Source organism: Aquila chrysaetos, chromosome 11, assembly GCF_900496995.4.
Source record: "Aquila chrysaetos chrysaetos chromosome 11, bAquChr1.4, whole genome shotgun sequence".
In the NCBI taxonomy this organism is placed as follows: Eukaryota; Metazoa; Chordata; class Aves; order Accipitriformes; family Accipitridae; genus Aquila; species Aquila chrysaetos.
Genome location: NC_044014.1, coordinates 8,560,208 through 8,580,638, shown reverse-complemented (window position 1 = coordinate 8,580,638; position 20,431 = coordinate 8,560,208). Strand labels below are relative to the sequence as shown.

General features: G+C 40.3%; 1 protein-coding gene across 6 annotated transcripts; it reads left to right on the top strand.

Moving 5' to 3' along the window:
- The first annotated feature begins 1,297 nt into the window (after positions 1–1,297).
- LOC115348496 (pancreatic lipase-related protein 2-like) lies at positions 1,298–19,389 on the top strand. Of its 6 annotated transcripts, none has more exons than XM_030031296.1 (14): positions 1,298–1,412; positions 2,085–2,199; positions 2,379–2,427; positions 3,896–4,050; positions 6,138–6,263; positions 7,215–7,349; positions 8,302–8,410; positions 10,122–10,241; positions 10,329–10,451; positions 12,775–12,890; positions 14,432–14,561; positions 15,970–16,081; positions 17,909–18,073; positions 18,956–19,389. In XM_030031296.1, the coding sequence occupies exons 2-14, from the start codon at positions 2,140–2,142 to the stop codon at positions 19,017–19,019; spliced, it is 1,464 nt and encodes a 487-aa protein (XP_029887156.1). In that variant the 5' UTR covers positions 1,298–1,412; positions 2,085–2,139; the 3' UTR covers positions 19,020–19,389. The 6 variants fall into 6 exon arrangements, with proteins under 6 accessions (XP_029887156.1, XP_029887161.1, XP_029887159.1 ...); XM_030031298.1 differs by having other exon boundaries at positions 1,358–1,476; XM_030031297.1 differs by having other exon boundaries at positions 1,381–1,489.
- Positions 19,390–20,431: the final 1,042 nt, after the last annotated feature.

Below are 20,431 nucleotides of genomic sequence, written 5' to 3'. Positions count from 1 at the left end.
TGGAGCACAGAGATGGAGGTTCTATTTTCTTCTACAAACTGCATCTGAAGAAATCAACCTTTCAAGGCTAGCTAAGCAGAAAAAAAGCCTGGAAATGGTTTTGTACCTAGCACTCCTAAGAATCACTTTAACCCAGTTCCTATTTATACATGTTAGATGTGAGATAAGTCATCAGTCAGTGGAAAGGATTATTCCAAAAGGGAGTCTCCCCTTCCTGTACACCCTGGGCTTAGGAGGTGCCAATAGTCACCCAATATACTTAAAGGGTTTAACATTAAAATGTTGAGACACGGGTTTCTCATTTATGTCTACATAGAATCATAGAATCATTTAGGTTGGAAAAGACCCACATACAGGAACAAAGATTTCTAGGAAAGCCTGATCAGAAATGTTAACATAATAGTATGACAACAATATAGTACTATGTGAAAAGACGTTATTATCAAAACACCAAAACCTAAAATTACTGCAATTAATACAATTCAATTATGAAGATTCATGGTGATTGGATGTGGTGACAATCTGCCCAAGGAACTATTCTCCCCTGTTTAAAAGCATTTCTGTCACCTTTTCAAAGAAAAGTCAGGTAATTCATCCACTAGCAAAATTATAGGTGAGAGAACTACAAGACGAACAAATAAAAGATGACAGACTGAGCAATTTATTTTTTTTATCATTTTTCATCCTTCTCTCTTCTTTCTGCCTTTTCTCAGGTAACGGCTTAAACTTTGTTAACGTACATGCTAGCTCATCCCAAAACACCTTGTTTATGTCTTGATGTAGTAATGGTAGATGTAACTATCAAATAGAAATTTGAAAATTTTCCTTAAGACTGTAAATTATTTAAGGTGGGGATCAGCTCCAGGAAGGCTGGTTTTTCTGTTAAAACTCTGGAGTAGGACCCAAAAGATTGGGGCTCTGCTACAGACTTCTGTAGCTAAGGCACTTGAATCCCAACCTAGCATCACACAGAGACGAGCAGCGCAGCCGAAGGCAAGAGCCTCGTTCCTGATTCTGAACGGCTGGGTGTTTGTTCAGTCTTTACATCACACTTCGCAGCACTTTTTAGCTTTAAAAATAATTACCGATGTCTGACAATAACACCCTATTTGAAACTTTGCATTAAACAGGTGGAGTCATGCAGCAACTGGTCTGACCTGGTTCGTGTTATCTCCGATGAAGCATGCCTGCCACAGGGAGATCTCTTTTGGCACTAGCCGACAAAGTCACAGATGCAGCTGGGAACCCACGCGCTGTGGAGCGGCGGCGGGTGAGCGTCCCTCCGCCGCGTGCCCTCGGAGGGCAGGCGCAGTGCTCTCCTGCTTCGTTCCAGGCTCCCCACAGGGATTCCGCAAGCTTGTCGTGATCAGCTGGGAGACAAACCCAAAGAACTGGCTCTGAGCTTTGCCAAGGTAAAATGGCATACGTCGGAGCCAAGAACGTCTAAGGAACTGAAATAAGGTGCATCGTGATAAGGTCGGGGTATTTGGTGAGTGGCTGGAGGAGAGGAGGTGGAAGCAGGACATGCTTGAACCTGCAGTGGGTTTCACGGGGATGAACTCTTTGATCCTAACAGCGGACTATGGACTTCAGGGGACTGGGAGGACTGGGGGGACTGGGGGTGGGGAGGTCAGGAAGGGGATGCAGGGCTCTGCCTGTGCAGGACTCATTGGAGGATCAGGGCCTGATATTAGAGTTTTCTAAGAATGATCTTCTTTCCTTTGAAGATAAGTTACTACTAGTAGTAGTGAGACTACACTTCAAAGGCTTTCCCTACTTCACCTCAAAGTACATGACTGGTTCCATTTACTCTGATGCTTACCTATCAGCCGGTGATTAAGCGATCAAGCAGATCAGGGCTGATAAGCGTACATGGCTGATAGCAATGATCAAAATGAGTTTTCGAGACTATCTATATGATTTAGAAACACGAATTAAGTTTGTTCCTCGGTTCTTTTAAATACAGTCACTGAACAGCAGTTCTATGAGTAACTTTCTATTAAATGTTAAAAGAAACTTCACTCTGTAAAAATATGTTATTGCAAATCCTGTAAGAATTTCATTTGCTTGCCCATAAATTGCAGCTCTAGAGGAAAAACAGCTTCTGTTCATCAAGGTCAGGAAGACAATCTTTAAAAGATGCTTAGAGGATATCCTGCATATGCAAAATCTCCATGGCAAACAGAAAGAATCCCAAAGGTATTTTCTTGAAACCTTGCTACCTTCAAGGAAGTGTTGATTCTTTTGGATCCAACTGATTAAATGCCTGAAGTACTCCTATGGCCACTATGACTTTTTTTTAATGGCCAAGGAAACCCTTAGGTGAATTGCAGATTCTATTTTTAATTATGTTTGAATTGTGTTCTTATTTGCTTTAGATGTTTGCAGTATGGATCACCACTCTTTTTCTTCTCGATGCAGCCAGAGGTAAGACACGTAGTTGATGAAGTCTATAAACAGTAAAAATTGTTGTGTGCAGCTTACACCAGAATATCTATATTTTAGAAAAAGGATGTGCTTTGGAATGGATTTAACATACTTCTTCATTAGGAGCACCGAGTTATGTCATGTCTTTCCCACATTTAACCTATTACTTTTTAATTCTGTAAAGGTTTTTACAGCTAGCAAACAGAATGGGAATTAGAAAGGTATTTTTATATATGAATTGATGCTAAAATTCTTCCAGAACAGGTTCCCCTACCCACCCTCAACCCATACCAGCATTTATGGTAGCTACAATACTTGTAATGCCAGCCTGGGCACTTACTCTTCACAGTGCTATGCAGAGAACAAGAAGATAGTCCTGGTCCAAAACGCCTCTTTACCGCTAGGAAAGAATACTTCAAGAGGGATGGACACACAGAAAGAGCAGAGAGAAACAAAAAGACACAGTCCAAAAGTTTGCTGGCATCAGAGGAAAGACCCCTGTGAAAATGACTGGGTCACTTGTGGAGTCTCTAGCTGCAGGTCCACAATTAAATCTTTTCTTTCTCTAGATGTATTTCCAGTACATATCACTCTACCCTTGCGTTTCGTACAGAGCAATGAATAGAGTAAGTCACAGGCTAAGGTAGTGTGAATCTGTCACCTATCTTAATTAACAATAGCTTCTCATTGTTTTCAGTATCTTTTTAATAGCAATTAAAATTATTTGGAATTTCACAACTGTTGTGGTATAATAGTGGGTAAGGATGACATTTAATGGCAACACCCGTACGTCATATTTGTGTCATTACTGTATTAAAACCACAATAGAAATTAGGAAACTCTAGTCCTTCAGGCAGAGACCGCACTTCCTGAGGCTGTGCTTTTCTCTAGGCTTCCACTCAAATTCCATTTTATTGCTTCCACTAAAATCTTATGGTAATAAAAACATAAGGGAGATGTTTAATGTATGTTGTGGAGCAACCAGAGGTATTTATTTTAACATTTTGGTTTCTTTTTACTCCTTGATGAATTGTTGCACAAGAAATAACAATTTAGATAATCCCTGGAGCATTAGGACTAATTTGAAGGACTGTTCTGTGCTGGCAGCAAAAACTGGTTTATTCTCTGGATCCATAAAGGATCAAGATTATATTGTCTTTTTCTGATGGCTGTGTTAACCATATCTTTGACCAAACTTATCCTGCATTCTCCTGAGTTCATTGAGCTGAGCTCTACACTATGTTTGCAGCAGGAATTAGTCTTGAAGTTCAAGTCCCTGCTACATGCACAAGGCACAAGAGCACAACTGAGCCCCTTAATGACAAATGAGCACAAGCACCATCCTAATCTGAATCAGCCATTTTCTGCTTCCCTGGTATAACCACTGTCCTGCCAGCTTCTTGTGAAGTGGTGGCAGCATAACCTGCTACATTCCCAGAACACTAACATTGTTCTTTGCATACCCCAGGAAGGGAAGTTTGCTACAAAAGGCTCGGATGCTTTACAGATAGCCCCCCTTGGTCTGGGATCCCAGGGAGACAACTGGCAGGCTTGCCCAGCTCTCCAGAAGATGTGAACACCAAATTCCTTCTTTACACTAGAGACAACATCATGAAATATCAAGTAAGAAACTGCTTTGTTTTTAAATACTGATGGTAAACAATACATTCCACAAATTATATGGACAGTTTCTTTTCTCCCGTATTTTTGCTCGTAAGTCTCCCAGGAGAAGCCCCAATTCTATATTACACGCAAACAGTCCGTCATAATTTTCTTCCATCTTTTTTCTTTTTCCTCATTTCAGCTCTCTGATGAGCCAGGTGTATTTACAACATATTAATCGCAGCCTTCTAACACAAGTCATCTGAGATATTTTGGATATATTCTATATACTCTACAGTAAGCTAATGGCCCAAATTCAGTTTCAGGTTTAACATTATAAAGCCAGAGGTAAGGAGGGCAGTACAAAAGGAAAGCTCAATTTTGGCTCCTGTGTGTCTCCAGATTAAAATCATGTTTCAGGCCCATACATATGACGTAGGGATGTGGTTCATATACATGATTACTAGGTCCTCTGAACTACGTACGATTGGTCTCAAAGGCTCTGCTTAGGCTGTGGCCAACGCTGAGCCCTAAGAGCAGGTAGATAGTTAAGAGTGAAGATCAGAAGAGAAAGTATCCACGTTCACCAGAGACAGGAATGACAATAGGATGAAAAATAAAAGGAAAGCTTAGAAAGGAAAACAGGAGACTAAAGAAAAAATGAGAGAGAACGAAATCATGTGTGGAGAAAGAAGGAAACAACCAAAAAGAGAATGAAATGGGGATGGATAAAGAAAACAAACAAATATTAAACATTTTTTGGAAAACTGGGACTGAGGGAAAATGGAGACTAAAAAGCTAAAGACAAAGACTTGGTAAGATATACCATGGAGAGAGCTTGGAGGTTTCTTTTACAGAGAGCTGAACCAGGTTATCCCTCATGAAGACACATCAGGTAGAGGAGCATAGAGACAGCAGACTCTGGAGCTGTATGGAAGATAAAAAGTTAAAAGGTGAGGTTACCTACAACATCTGCAAACTAGTGGCAGCAAGAGGAAGCTCTGGACTGTGACTGTGATAAATGGAAGTGGCTAAAAGGAGCCTGCAGGACTGTTTAGGATGGATCAAACAGGAACGTACTGAAAGAGGCCAGCAGTGTGTCAGCCCTTTACTCTGACGATCAGCAAGTCCTGGGAAAAGCTCACAGCACAATGCTCTCGAGGTGTTGCAGGTGGGCTCATCCGCAGCATGAAGCAGTTTTGTGGAGCTATAGACTAGTTTGGAGAAAGAAGAGAAATGACTTTCAGGGAGTGTGAATTTTACTTGGACAAAGAGCAAGAAAAATGAAGCAAATTAATATGAAAAGGGGAGGGGGAACAATTTGTTGTTGTTGGCTTACACTACATGAAAAAGGCTTCCTAGCTGTTTTTTTATATAAATGGCAGTCACAGACAGTGGAGGTGTTTAATGATTTCACCTGTTTGAGTCACCTCAGAACAAGTCCATCATCTCTAGCTGAGAAGGCCTATGAGGTTTTAACTTTAATTAGTCTTTCACTGAAGGTGAGATGTGTGCTAATTAGTGCATGACGTCCCCTTTTAAGCTTACGAAACCTCAACAAACAATAAGTAAGAGCCAAGTTTTAAAACAGCCCAGTAATCAGAATTTCTTCAAAAGAAAATAATGCCTTCCTTCTCAATAACCCCCAAAATACCTACAGCTTCTGATGTTGTAAGCCTGGTGGGCTTTCTCATAAAGTAAGCTTAGTGATGAAGGTCTTATCTTCAAAGAAAAAAGAAAGAAAAATAGGTATAGATTCAAAGTCAACTGCATAATATCTTGCAGAAGATGCTATCTTTGTATTTCTATGGCCAAGTTTGATAAAATCTTGTATTTACATGGCATGTTGTACCACTATATCTCAAAGCATTGTGCAAAAGATGCCAGTATCATTAGTTCAATTAACTAGCAGAAGTGAATCATTTGTTGAAGCGATTAATTGACATCCCCCAGCAAGGCAGTTTCCGAGTGAGGAACAAGACCCGACTCTTCAGAGTCCAGAACTATGCCTTAACCATTGGGCTACTCCACCCTGTACCAAAATGTACACTGGGATGGAGCAGTCACATCCTTGTTGTGTTCTTTGTTGGTTGGTTTTTTTGACACAGAAAATTTCTGCTACAAATCCTTCAACTATCAAAGCTTCAAATTTCCGAACACACAGGAAAACTCGCTTCATTATACATGGCCATCTTGCTGGAGCGGACCTCCCCTGGATAACAAATATATGCAGGGTATGGTATGACTATTGTCTGACAGTCATTTTACTTGTATTGGAAAGTGCAAATATCCACATCACCCTATCAACTGGCTTAAAATTCCCACATAAAATGTACACCTCTGTTCTCTTGTTTAATTCAGGGAATATATGAGGGGAAAAAAATTCAGAATGAAGCTCAGTTGCGCATGACCACCCTCTTGTTCCCAGCTATGAGCATAGTGCACTTCAGCCTTTTGCTAAATGCCCTTTTGCTGCATTCATCTCCACAGGGAAAGCTATAGTTGATTTTTCAATTTCTTGTTAATAATAAAGGTGGGAAAAAAGTCACTTTTCTAACCTCGGCAAAAGGTAAAAATAAACATTTCACTTTGAGTGAGGCATTTGATCTAATAAAAACAAAATGCTTCGTTCAGCAGATTGGTTTCATTTTATTTAGGCACATTTCAAAAATGAAATTGTTTCAGAATGAAAAATCAGAATGTTCCATTGCCAGAAGTGTATAAATAGAATATTTTGGTTAAAATATTTGAACTTTGGGGCTGAGCAATTCAAGCACATGAACACAAATTTCTGAATCCTTTTAGATGATCCAAGCATATAAATATTGAAGAATAAAGCTTGGACAATAAAAAAGAAGTCATACTATCCTCTTTTTCTAACTGGGGTACTGCCATTAAGAAAAGTTGATACCCTAAAGCCAACCAAGGCATCTGGAATGGAAAACAGAACTGAAGCAAGCTTCTGTGTGTCTTTATACGGTGTTCAAATCACTGCCTCCACTCTGCCTCCTTGTGTTCATTCTTCAGTATTAGCAGGAATTTATATACTAAAGATGTGTCTTTACCAGTCACATAAACAGAGTCCCTGGCTATAGTGAAACAAAATATTGTTTGCGTATACCCCGCTACAATGGTAATTCATGCCTGTTTGCTTCTGTTCTCCTGTTTTCATGTTTTTCCCCCAGTTCATGTTTCACACTGAAGACGTGAACTGCATTTTGACCGACTGGAGAGGTGGCTCTAGTGGCTTGTACACTGAAGCAGTTAACAACGTCCGCATTGTAGGGGCTGAGCTGGTATATCTGGTGAACCTTCTTGAGGTAAAAGTATCATGGAACATGAAAGCTGGCGCATAGTCTGTATGGTAAAGGCTGCGTTCAGGGTGGCACCTTTAGGTTTGATGCAATAGAGTCGGGAAGTACAGAGGTACTCAATAATGCAGCTGAAAATGTCATAAAAAGTCTCTAATCCTGCACCAATGGAAATACTTACTTTAGTGTCAGACCACAGATAAACAGGTCCCATAGTTTCCGAAAGTTTTGGTCATGATTTTTACTGGATGACACATCAGACTGGAGACTGTCTAGCAAAACCAGCAGGGGGAAGAGTAGTAATAGAGAGCGAATAGGATTAAAACATCCCGCTGTGTGTCACACACGCAGCCTCCTGAAAGAACTGAACCACAGCCCAGAGAAGTGACTCTCCTGCAGCCACCAATGTCAGGCTTCCCGTGCAGAAGCTCAGCCGAGCCTGGCACACCAGCAGCGGTCCTGGCATGGTCCTCCCCGTCCTGCAGGACCTGCGTGGTGGAGCATCTCCATAGCAGGACGGCCGCTTGATTCACGCGGAGGGTATGCCACAGACAAAGGCACTCAAAACTCCTCCGCCACAGACCACTATCCTGACTGGACAGGCAGGTTCAGGGGTGAGGCAGTGGGGTCATTCGCCTTTTGGATAAGCGACCGGTGCAAACGTAGGGGAGCTATGTGGAGAAATTCCCTTTTTCTTCTTTTCTATCATAAGGGCCAATTCCTGATAGAGATTACTCCCTTCCAGAGGCGTGACCTAAGAGGGGATGGGATGAGTTGGGAACGGCTTCACTTTAGGTACAGATCTCACCACCCGCAACAGTAACTTCCCACCCAAGACACTCCCCTCCGTCACCCGCTGGTCTGGCCGTGTCCCGGCACAGCATGGGGCCATGATGCAGTGCCATAGCCTTGTATCCCCTGCTTAACACGCTTGCTTTTTCCTTTCCATACGTCTTCACAGAAAGACTATGGCTACTCTCCTGCCAACATTCATTTCATCGGCCATAGTCTTGGAGCACATGCTGCAGGGGAGGCAGGGAGAAGGAAGCCTGGCATTGGAAGAATAACAGGTACTGAAGCTATTTCAACTGATGAAGCTGTATATTTTCATGCAACTTAAGAGAACTGAGGAATCGGTGCTGCCTTATAAACACACAATACAGACCGCAATATGCTAGTTTGTCTCAATTAACAGTACACAGCTAGCATGACGGCACACAAACGAAGCCATGTCCTATCACGTGCCATGCATTTCACACGTCAACGTTCACAGCTCTGAGAAAGGCTCAAGTGCAACAGATCAGAAAGGCTTAACTGTCCCGACTGTGGCTAAACAGAGGTCGCTTTTCACAGGTCACAACATGGCCCAGGGAACACGTGGTTATGATTTTTAATTATATAAAAGAACAGGAACAAAATACTTTATTACATGGGGAATAACAGACTTGTAAAACACTAGCAACTCATTGTCAAATTTGGTTTTAAAAGCTCACTCTAACGTGACTTTTCAGCAGTTCAAAAGATTGAAGAGCTGAAATGAAAAATTAAAAACTCTAGATCTAGTATGTCAGGATGAGAGAGTAAACAGCCATGGATGCCCTGAAAAGGAAGAAAGCTGTTAGTCGCATAGCTACACAGAGAGACACAGCGTCATGACACACTCACACATCACTTTAAAGGCTATTTTCTGCTTTCCTTTCTCCTCCAGTCATTTCTTTTCTCTGCTGTCATGGTTTAACCCCAGCCAGCAACTAAGCACCACACAGCTGCTCACTGACTTCCCCCCCACCCAGTGGGATGAGGAAGAGAATCAGAAAAAAAGTAAAACTCTTGGGTTGAGATAAGAACAGTTTAATAGAACAGAAGAGAAGAAACTAATAATGATAACGCTAATAAAATGACAATAGTAATAATAAAAGGATTGGAATATACAAGTGATGCACAATGCAGTTACTCACTACTCGCCGACCAATGCCCAGTTAATTAGTTCCCGAGCAGCGATCCGCCCCCCAGGCCAACTTCCCCCAGTTTATATACTGGGCATGACGTCCCATGGTATGGAAAACCCCGTTGGCCAGTTTGGGTCAGCTGCCCTGGCTGTGTCCCCTCCCAACTCCTTGTGACCCTCCAGCCGTCTTGCTGGCTGGGCATGAGAAGCTGAAAACTCCTTGACGTTAGACTAAACATTACTTAGCAACAACTGAAAACATCAGTGTGTTATCATCATTCTTCTCATACCAAACTCAAAACATAGCACCGTACCAGCTACTAGGAAGACGATTAACTCTGTCCCAGCTGAAACCAGGATATCTGCGTAGACATTGCACATAAGCAATTCAGGGAAACTGGGATCAGAATTGTGTTGCTTTAGCCCTGAAGAGAGCTCACTGACACTGAAGTGAAGGGGTAACATTTTCAACAAAGCTCTTTTGGAAACAAAAATAGATTTTTGACCAAATCGAAATGCTCAAACAAATCTGCATGCTCAGGGTAACATATCAAGATTTCATATTTTTCACTAACATACAAAAAAAAAACCCAAACCTCTTCTTATAACATTGTTCCCCAAAAGTAAGCCAAGCACCCATGAGCATTTTACTGTGCTGCAATGCCTCCAGCCACCTTTCTATTAAAACTCTGCTTGTTTTGCTGGCTCTGGACCACAAAATGGATTTTTATATGTAAAGGCAAAAATGTAATGACATACAGTGTACACACACTCTGTGTGATGACATACATATAGTATTATTTACTCAAGCAGATGTATCTCCATTCCTTTAGGCTTGGATCCAGCTGGGCCCCTCTTCCAGTATACTCCCCCAACAGTTAGGCTGGATCCTTCAGATGCAAAATTTGTTGATATAATTCATACTCATGCTGGTCATCTTTTCTTTGACTTTGGTAAGTTTTCACGCAAAGGCTGAAACTAACTCAGAGGTTGCCCACAGGGTACCTGAGTGATCAGCCTCAATTCATTGTGCATTTCAGCTCCAGGGATTCTCCAGACTTGTGGCCACCTGGATTTTTACCCAAATGGTGGGAAGAAGATGCCAGGATGCAAGCAGCTTCGTGTACCTCCTGCAACTCGGAATATCAATGACCTTATGAGAGGTAAATATATTTTAAAGAAGTAATACCTCAGTATAAGCTATAGTTAGAAATAAAGGCTAGGCTAAGGTAAAGCCTTTTGAATGTATATATTATTTATATAGCTCAGATTTGGAGTAGGGAAAGAATGCTCAAAAATGGAAGATTTAAAGCTGCTTGTGAAATACCCTCCAATTTTCTTTTGTACTAACCAATGCAAATTCCAGATGGAAACTTCAGTTAAAGCATGCAGACTTATTCTTCACAACCTTTCTAAGAGCCACTGTGCTAACAGACTGACCTCAGTGGGAATTCCACACATGAAGGACTGGTAAAATTTCATTCAAGGATAATCCAAAAATGAGTATTTTAAAATCTGAGCTTCCTTTCTCCCTAGAAAGACATCAATCCCAATATTACTGGGGTTAGACATATTCATCCATGCCATTAAAAGCTTTAGTGTCTTCAAAGGGAACAGCACAAGGTTAAAAATATAGAAGATGATAAAATGACTGCTCCATTGACAGTTCATGTTCTTCAAAGAAAGCTGGGCAGTTAATCAGAATTACCCTGGGATCCAGTACAATAGATCCCCAAAATCCTGTCTTCTGATCCTAACCTACAGAAATAAGAAATATTTTGAAATCCCTACCACTAGTTAAGTAACTGGCTGTCAAAAATGCTCTGTCTTAGAACTTGTTGGAGAACTTAGTCACAAAGAGGACTGAAAGCTGGCTCTGCACAAAGCCACTTGGAACAAAAACACTTTCCAATTGGACTGCATAAGAATGTCTGCGTTTTCAGCAGAAAAATTAAATATTTTCCAGACACATTTCACAAGGCTGTTTGCAATGTTTTGTGGCGAAGGAGGAACTCAGCTCTATTGAACACGAGCAGATGGAGTTGGTTGTTCATGTAGCTCCTAAAAATAGAGACAGACTTAACTCCTGCCTCCTGGTCAAACCTTACTTTGTGCATATCTCTTCTGTTTGATAATATTTACATTTATGTAGTGCTTTTATGTATGAAGTGTTTTAGAAATGCTATTTAGTAACTTCTTTCTACAGCTTTTGACACAGTAGGGAAAGAAGTATTATGTTCCCATTGTATAGATGTTAAGTGAATTTGGCACTAGCACAAAGTAAGCGAACTGTAAGAGCTGAGGTTTTTAAAGTTAAAAGCACAGACCCTTCTGAATTAGATTTAAAGAAGGAACTATAAAGAAAACATACTCAGGAAGCCCTGATGATGCAGATTACTTTCAAGAAAAACAGACAAAGATACTTTTCAGAGGGGTTTTGGTGTGTTTTTTTCTTTACTTATGTAAAGGACAATGTGTGTCAACTGGTCAATACCAACCGGTCTGTTTTTAAGGTGCATAAATATTGAGAGTAGGTGAAATTCTGACTTCAGCGTAAACTGTGCCAGCTCACAATTCCTTCAGTGCCTCCAAGACTTCACCCTGTGATTAGCTGAGCCCCCACACATGCTGAAGCAGAGTAGAGCTTATTTTTACACAACCTAACTTTAGTATACTGTGCTTTGATAAAGGAGAAACTTCAGAGCCAATGAAGAAAATACTTGTTACAAGGGACCTGTAAATACAACCCAAATAGCACTTTCTTCTCTCCTGCACTGACTGCTTATAAATTTCACTCTAATGGGAAAATGTACTTGTTTCAAATAATTCTGACAAAATCAAGGACACACTGCCAAACATCTTGCTTCTCAGAGCATTTCACAGAATCACCACTGTCAAATGACCCCAGATTTTCTAGAGCTTAAAAACATTGAAAGCCACTGAAGTTAAAATAATTACTACAATTACTTTTAATTCTAGAAATGAGTGGACAATGTGGTTTAACAAAATACCATGTTGTGACAATGGTAAGCAAATGAAAACTACTTCATAGCAACTACTATGTGCTTTACAAACGCTGTCACTATGAATTATTCCAGTCTTTGAAATATCGAAGGGAAATTCTCCTAAATCCTCCTCGGTTCTCATGCTAAAATAAAAGCAGTTAAGTACACCTAGCAGGATGGGAGGCTGCACAAGGTCCACCTTGGTGCATCTCCAAGTCGGTTAACTTCAGCATGAGCAGAGGGACATGCAGATTAGAACCTAGCTCTTCTCCATCGAAAAGATATATGTAACCATAAGTACACTTTTTACTGTAAAACCAAATAATTCACACTTTAAACATCTTTTAATTATTACTATTTTTTAAACTGAGATGTCACTGTATGTGCAAATGCTTTTGAGGAAGAGACCCACAAGTGTTGCTCTGGCATGGACTTCAGGTTAATGATAGCTTTAATCTTTTTTACCTGGGCTTTTTCCCAGAATATAGATCTATTGGATGTGGACATAAAAGAAGTCTCCGGTATTATGCCGAGAGTATTATCACTCCGAATGGATTTGTTGGGTATCGGTGTGAAACATACAGAGCTTTTGTACTGGTAAGTATCAGGTACATATTTATCTGAAGGGTTATAGCCTTGCCCTTCTTCTCTTAATAATTTCTGGGACAACCTCTACACTCTGGATCATGGGATACGAGGGGGCCATGCAGACCCACTGACTACCTTCAGCCAAGACCATCTCCAAAAACCAGGCAAAATGTAAAAGCAGCAAAACCTAAAAAAAAAAAAAAAAACTAGAAGAAAATAAGGCAGTAAATATAAATACTAAAACCAGTTACAAAGGGAGAGATGAGTTGAGTAAGAGGGCAATGAGAGGCAGTGGCTGGGTTCACCTTTTGTGTAGGTCAGCAGTGAGGGACACTCTGATTGAAGAAGTCCATCTAAACCTGGTGGAACCCATCATCAAGAGGGTTGCCTCTGCATTTCAGAAATGTTTAAACATCTGTATAAACAATAAACATCCACAGCACATGGGGCAGGGGAGATATTTATGCAGCACAGCATTGCTCACACAACCCTCAGGTGGCACAAGAAAGAAGGCAGCATAATGTCCTGGTGTTTCATGCCTGATATAACTGGGGGTTTAGTGGACCAATTCTGGCAATGCAACTGAGGACTAGTCACGGAGGAAGACGAGTCTGAATTTATTTCCATCTACTCCCAAACAGAATTATTACAATACTACAGAAAAGCCGTTAATGTTTTAGCAATGTTACCACGTAACTTGAAAGTCTGATGTAAGTCAGGACTTGAAAACCTCAACCCTGTGCAATATAGCGATGCGAGGGAAATGTTTTTTTAAATCTTGTAATAAATGTGATCATTTAGCCTTTTATTCCTCTAATGCCCAAATAGCCAAAGATCCACAAACACCAGTTCCTACAGAACCTCCCAAATACCAAAATTGAACTATCTAAATATAACAATGCTATTTTTTCCAATGGCAATTAAATCAGTTTCACTTAAAAGATGCACGGTTACCTTTTTTTTTTTTTTTTTTAAATGGACATCAAGGTCTTGATCTGAATGCTTGATCTGTGTAGATAGATTAATTTCATTAAGGTTCTGCATGGGAATAAAGGCTGAAAAGCAGACAGAACACATCCCAAAGTGAGACCCCAAGCTTCAGTATTCCTGAGCTTAAATATCTTTACCACATGAGTGAGATATTCAGCCAGACCTCCTTGCAAATATGGTTACCCACCCTATAATAATTAGCAGACAACCTTTCAATAGACCCTATGAAAGATGAATGTATTACCTGTATTTTACAGATCAGGTAATAAGGCACAACATGCATTAAGGTATTTACTTATGGTTTCTGCAAGAGGATAAGGAATTAGGCCAGATTTTCAACCTGTTTCTCTCTGATTTTCAACCAGATGAAATAAGCTGACTGACCATCTCAGCTCCTTTTTTTACCACACCGATAAGTACTGAAGGTATGATCTGAAGTCAGAAGCAAGCACCTTTTCAGAAAAGCTGGGAAAAAGCTGAAATATCCTAATTTCTTAAACTTTAAGAAGTGGGATTAAAACAGATAACGTCTTGTAACACACATTGTTATTTCCCCCCAGGGAGACTGCTTCCCATGTCCGAAGGAAGGATGCCCACTGATGGGTCATTATGCTGATAAGTTTTTACATAAAACTGAAAAAGAACAGCAAAAGGTTTATTTAAACACAGGGCCCTCCCCTCCATATGCTCGTAAGTGCTCATTTTGGGTGGTGAACTCCAAAGTGGCAAAGAATTATGTATGAACAAATATCTTACATTTCTACAGAGAGCTGCTGCAGTTAATGAGTGGCATTTGGTCCAAAATCTAGAGTTTCAGGTGTGTTAGGATCATGCAGTAAGTACCAGCATTATCTGGGAAAGGCTGAGATAATTGTAGAAACAGATCAACTAATGCTGACATCCGAGTTAGAAACCCTGCTAAAATTTTGTTAATTAGATGATGGCTTCAAAAATTCTATAAAGCTGAAGGTGGAAGGAATGTTATGCCGAAAGTGCAAAATTTCAAATCAGAAACAGTTACGTTGTTTTTATCGACAAAAATTTATAAAACTGGACCATTTCAGGATATTTTTGGAAAGCTCATCAAGTCAAAATGGCAGGGAGTAATAAGAAATATAGTTTTAATTGTGATTAGTGTAGAAGCAGCCACAGAACTGGGAAATAAGAAAATTCATAAATAAATTGTAATCCATCACAGGTGATGAACTGCAAGGGCAATGAATGATAGAGGGTCTTTGAGGTCCTTAATCACTAGGCACTAAAATATGAAAGCAAAATTAAGAACAAAAAAAATCTTATATCACGACTCTATAAGAGTAAAAAGTAAAAAAATGAATTTGAGTATAGAGAAACTAGTCGTTTCTCAAATCTGAATGAATACATTAATTTCAACATTTACAAACTGTTGAGTTTATAGAAATTAAAGCCTGAAACGAAATATAATCTTATGAAGTGAGTGAAGAGATTCTCCTTTCAATAGCCCAAATTAAGGCCAGTACAAAAACTTCCCAAACCGGGTTGCTTGAAATCAATATGTGCTATTGCATCTGAGACCCTGCTTCTGCCTTAGAAAGACACGTGGGATGACAGCATCTCCTGACAGCTGTCGGGCTGTGCACAGGTATAAGAAAAACCCTAAACACTCTGTATATCGGGATCATCCTGGGAAAGCAGCCAGTTTTGTTTAATATATCTTTAACAACACAGCAGTCCTGTGGACTTCATTTCATAGTTGAGAGCTAACATCCTACCCATGAGCCCCCCCAGATTGCTCATAAGTGTAAGAAATTACAAAATTAAAAGTGAGGCCAAGTGGAAGAGCAAGGTACAGTATTGGCCATGGCAGACTAAATACTCAGCATAGTCAGTAGGTCAGCAAAGACTGGATCTGCGATTTAGACCGCTGTCAAGGGAATTAATACCACCAGAACCACGCAGAACTAACATTTGCCTTAATAAAGAGTGACATTTTGTTTGCTTACAAGCACATTTTTGCAATCCTTTCCTCTCCCTGAAAGACATTGAAACATATGAGAAGTTTTACCATTAGGAAAGAAATCTCCTTACAACCATAATATATTTCATTTTGCTTTCAAAGGCTGGCGAAAAAAGATACGTGTCAGAGTATCTGCAACAGAAACCATGAAGGGAAATATAGATGTAGCCTTAACTGGAACTAATGGGATCAGGAAAAAATACACAATTGACAAGTAAGTTTAACAGGACTGTTGAAAAAATGGCTCTATCATAGTTATCATATTGAATTTATACACAGCTATTTTTACATGTCTCATTTTGTTCTACATGATCTGTGATTTACACCAGTAATAAAAGTAGCTGATAAGTGGTTGAAGTTCTTCATGCTACAGACTGGTCAAAATCTGCTTGCTGGTCTCTCTTGCTCTGTATTCTCTTTGCTGAGGATGATGATTAGCATAGCAAAGTGGGCAAGAGCAAACAGCTCTGTGGCTACTGCTGAACTCAAACATCATTTGGTGATCTTCTCTGAGAAGACAAAGAGCTGCATGATGTACAGTCATTTATTTAATCATTCCCTCCTCTAGGGAATACCTGAGTGAGAAAGTTGCAGCTTGCTTATGAACTGTGCTAGAGTCTGGGATTCCAGTCCACTCAGCCTGGCTTTTTCGAGTAAATGTGAATTTAAATCTCATAAACTGATCCTTGTCCAGAGCACAGTTTAAATATTGTAAAGCCAAACTCCTCTGTGTTTGAACATAGCCCTGTTACCGGTCTGTACCAGGAGTACCTTTGGTTGCAAATACACTACTGCAACGATACACCTACAGGTAATTTCTATGTTAATATCACGCCGTAATGTGCATTCCATTATAATGAACACTGATACCGCAGAAGGCATGAATGTAAACTATAATTTTCAATTTTCTTCATGGTTGAGAGCAAGCAGAAACACTGAGAGAACTTTTTGACTTGGATTTTTTTGAAGATAGCTCTCGTTTTCCAAAAATAACGTCTAGAATAAAACCCATGGCAATACTGACAAAGGCTAGGCTAATTAATGTAGTGTTTTCATCCTGAAACCCACAGAGATTTAAGCAACTAAGTCATTTGCATACTTCTCTAGATCCCTCTGAGTAGCTGTCTCCTCCTTAGGTACCAACAAGACTATACATTGGGTCGATAGGCTGAAAGCCTGTAGTGGGATCCCCAATAACCTCTCTATATAAGTAGGAATGGTGTTTCCTCTGCTTTCTCAAGTAAGGTTAATACAGAGACTTTGTGGCCTTCACCAATTTGCCTAGCTGGTATCTGCACCACAGACTTCAGCCAAAGGTGGAAAAAAGTGACATTTAGTCCTCAGAACTTCCTCCAGGTATTCAGGATAAATCATGTTGGGAGAGAAGAGGTAGCCTCAGCACCGTCCCAATAGCTTCAGGGAAGGCAAAAAATTGCAGTTCTGATTTGGAAATCAACCAAAATGTCAACGAGACACTCCTTCTTAATACTTACAAAAAAGGTTAAATGAAAAGTGCATTATATATAGGGGGGGGGTGGGGGTGGGGAGCGTGTTAATCTTCCCTTAAATTCAGCCCTGTTACAATGTTTGTCCAAAAAAGTATTTGATATATTTTATGTATGAAAAATCTAAGGTACAAGGACTTTATAAAAGACTTTGCTACGTGGCTTGAACGACTAGTTAGCAGAGAGGACAGAACTTGGTGTTTCTGGACCTGAGACATGATCCCCTACTGCCTGAGCTGAAAGCCTCGGATCTGCATGAGGCTCTGAATCAAGAGCCCTGTGCGTTCCCCAGGGAACATATTCTCCAAGAACATGTTCTAAGCTAAAATTTTGCTTAACGTCCCTGATTGGTAATTCTTGGAAAAAAAAGTAATAAAATTATAATGATAGTATTCAAAGCTTCAACTCTCATCCCACATGAGAGTGGGGTGTGTAGCATCCCACAACTCTTTTCCCTTTCTGCCTAAACTGTAGCAGGTTTTTTTCCTCATTTGTAAAGAACACAGAGCATCACTTCTGTGCTTTTCTTTTGGCAGGGGAACTTTCAAACCGGGCAACACATACTTGAACTATATTGATACAGAAATTTCTGGGAACATTTCAAAAGTTGAATTTCTCTGGAAAAAGCATCCAGGTCATGTACACAGAGGCTGCATGGGAGCTGAAGAAGTCACAATAGTCTCTGGGGAAAACGGAAATGTGTGAGTACACAATCTAATGTTGTTCCATTCTATGGGTCTCAGGTGAGGCAAAAACAACAAACAAACAAAAGCAGAAAAAGGGAAAAAATACCCGAAACACCTTTGCGTGGTATCATGCCCCTTAAAGCAAGTGGGTTTAAGTACTGAAAATAAGAGCCTAATCCAAATTTCATGGCAGTACCTGGGTGTTTGGCTGACTGCAGTAACTCCCACCAGCTCAGCACTGCAGTCAGACTTCCCCAAAGAACAGAGATATCAAATCTGAAATTCTGGGGGTGTGTAGCCCTGCACTTGTAAAAAAGGTACAAGTTTTTCTCCTAAATTAGTTTCATGTGCCTACATCTCCATTAGCACGTAGCACAGCACATCAGAAAGAGCTCTGCACGGTGCAACAGTACACTTGCCTTGGCAGAGTACTTTAGGCTCACTCCAACCTGATCCATGGACCGGGCACCCGCTGGCATCTGCAGTACCTTACGTACACTTCTGGAGCACACCTCTCGGCTTAGTTTTAACCAAAATGAATCCAGTTGACGTGTCCCAACACCACTCTGTCATGTAAACCAAAGTGTGGTAAGTGGGGAAAATGGAGTGAGAGGTTCCCTTCAAAAGCACACTCCTGGTCCAGATTAAAATGCTAATGGAGCCTGAGCATAAAGGCAAATACATCTTAAAATGTAATAATTAAGAATTAGTCACTAACAGGTAATTCTTTAAAAAATCATTTGATAACACACACTTTATGTTCTCAGTCTACTAGAACTCATGCCTTGACCTAACATGAAATAAAAATAGGATTTATGTTGATTATCTTGGGCTGCTGCCAAGAAAGTGTCCCGCTGTGCTGAAAAATATTTCCTTAAACTCTTCCTCCCTCGCCAGGTCTGTGTTCTGTGGCTGTGGAACCGTGCGGCCGAGCACGTGGCAAGCCCTGGCACTTTGCTGAGGCTCGGCGAGGAATGCCGTGGTTGTCCACTGTGGCAACCCTCACCGTCTGGAAGAGGACCCTTCTCCAGTCAATGCCAAACTATCAACAAGGCTCCTTCAATAGATTATGAAAAATTTGCCCAGCCCACCGCAAAAGCTCTATTTCCAAATTAGTGTTGTCAACCTTTTTTCATATAGGGGAGTTACACTTCTGTGAATTCCAGTTACAATGACAGCTAACATATTTTACTAGTGACACACACATGCACTGTGGTTATATTTCACAGTCAAGGGGGGAAATAATAAAATAGGGAAAAAAAAGTTCTAGCCAATTCCCCTTTGAAATACATTTAATTATCTTAGGAGGATCATCCAAAAAGAAGCAACAAGAAACGAAAAAAAAAAAAAAAAAAAAAAAAAAAAGGAAGAAAGATGAAAAAAAAAGAAAGAAGAAAGAAGGAAAAAAAAAGAAAAAAAGAAAACAAGGGAGGATGGGGAGAGAAGAAAAAAGAAGTATAGACAGCCAAATTCCTTAATAGTGCCTACTTACTTGTTCAGGAAAAGGACACCTACATGCTTTCAGAAGCATCTGATTGCTTCTATGTCAGGAGTCCAAGGAATAATTTTAAATATAAAAATAATCAGAGTTTGAATGGCGTTGCCTGACCTGTCCTTCCTTCCTGAAGGACATTTAAACAACATTTTAGCAGCACATCCAAAAGACTACTTAGGAGGTGGGACTGCATACGGAGTTGTTCAGTAGACCTTGAGAAACTCTACCATCAATGTTCACCATGTGTCAAGCAAGACAGCTGATTGTACAGCAAAATATTTGTTTGTTGCCTTTTTCCTGGGGAAGAACTCACTGATATGCTCTATTCAGCTCTGCCGAACAGTGGGTGAGCTGGGACTCTTTCTCTATACCTGAAACAGGCATCTTCTTTATCAAAACTATGTTGCACTATTGAGGATCTTCAATTTTCTGGCAGCCTTCAAAGTAACTGTTTTCTCTTTACTGGTGAAGCTGAATTTTCCACCTCTATCTTGCCTTTCTGAAGTCGGGCCTGAGCTGCATTATTTGCATTGCTATGTAGCATTGCCCACCCCAAATCTGGCAGCATTTTGATTATACTGGTTAACAAAACCAGACCACTAAGAGTAATCAGCATCAGCCAAAATAAGCTAAGATTGTTTCCGTTTCAAGACAAGCTACAAAAATCCTTTCGGTTTTTAATTGCCCACTGTGGTGGGCTAATTTTTAAATCTAATGTGAGGTTCATCATTTGGGTGCAGAAATCCTGTGTGTGAATCACATTGGGCAGCTCTGTTCTGTCCCACCCTAACAACTAGCTATTCCAGAATACTTCCAGTGAGTTTTACCAGAAGGTGTTAATGATATGCATTACACCAGGCTAAATGTGAGTGATGAAC

What these genes read in the sequence shown, in the direction of transcription:
- LOC115348496 (XM_030031296.1), top strand. Translation starts at nt 2,140, where the DNA reads ATGCTTAGAGGATATCCTGCATATGCAAAATCTCCATGGCAAACAGAA. An exon ending in TGGCATTGGAAGAATAACAG is followed by an intron (nt 8,411 to 10,121) that starts GTACTGAAGCTA and finishes CCATTCCTTTAG; the next exon opens with GCTTGGATCCAGCTGGGCCC. An exon ending in CATACAGAGCTTTTGTACTG is followed by an intron (nt 12,891 to 14,431) that starts GTAAGTATCAGG and finishes ATTTCCCCCCAG; the next exon opens with GGAGACTGCTTCCCATGTCC.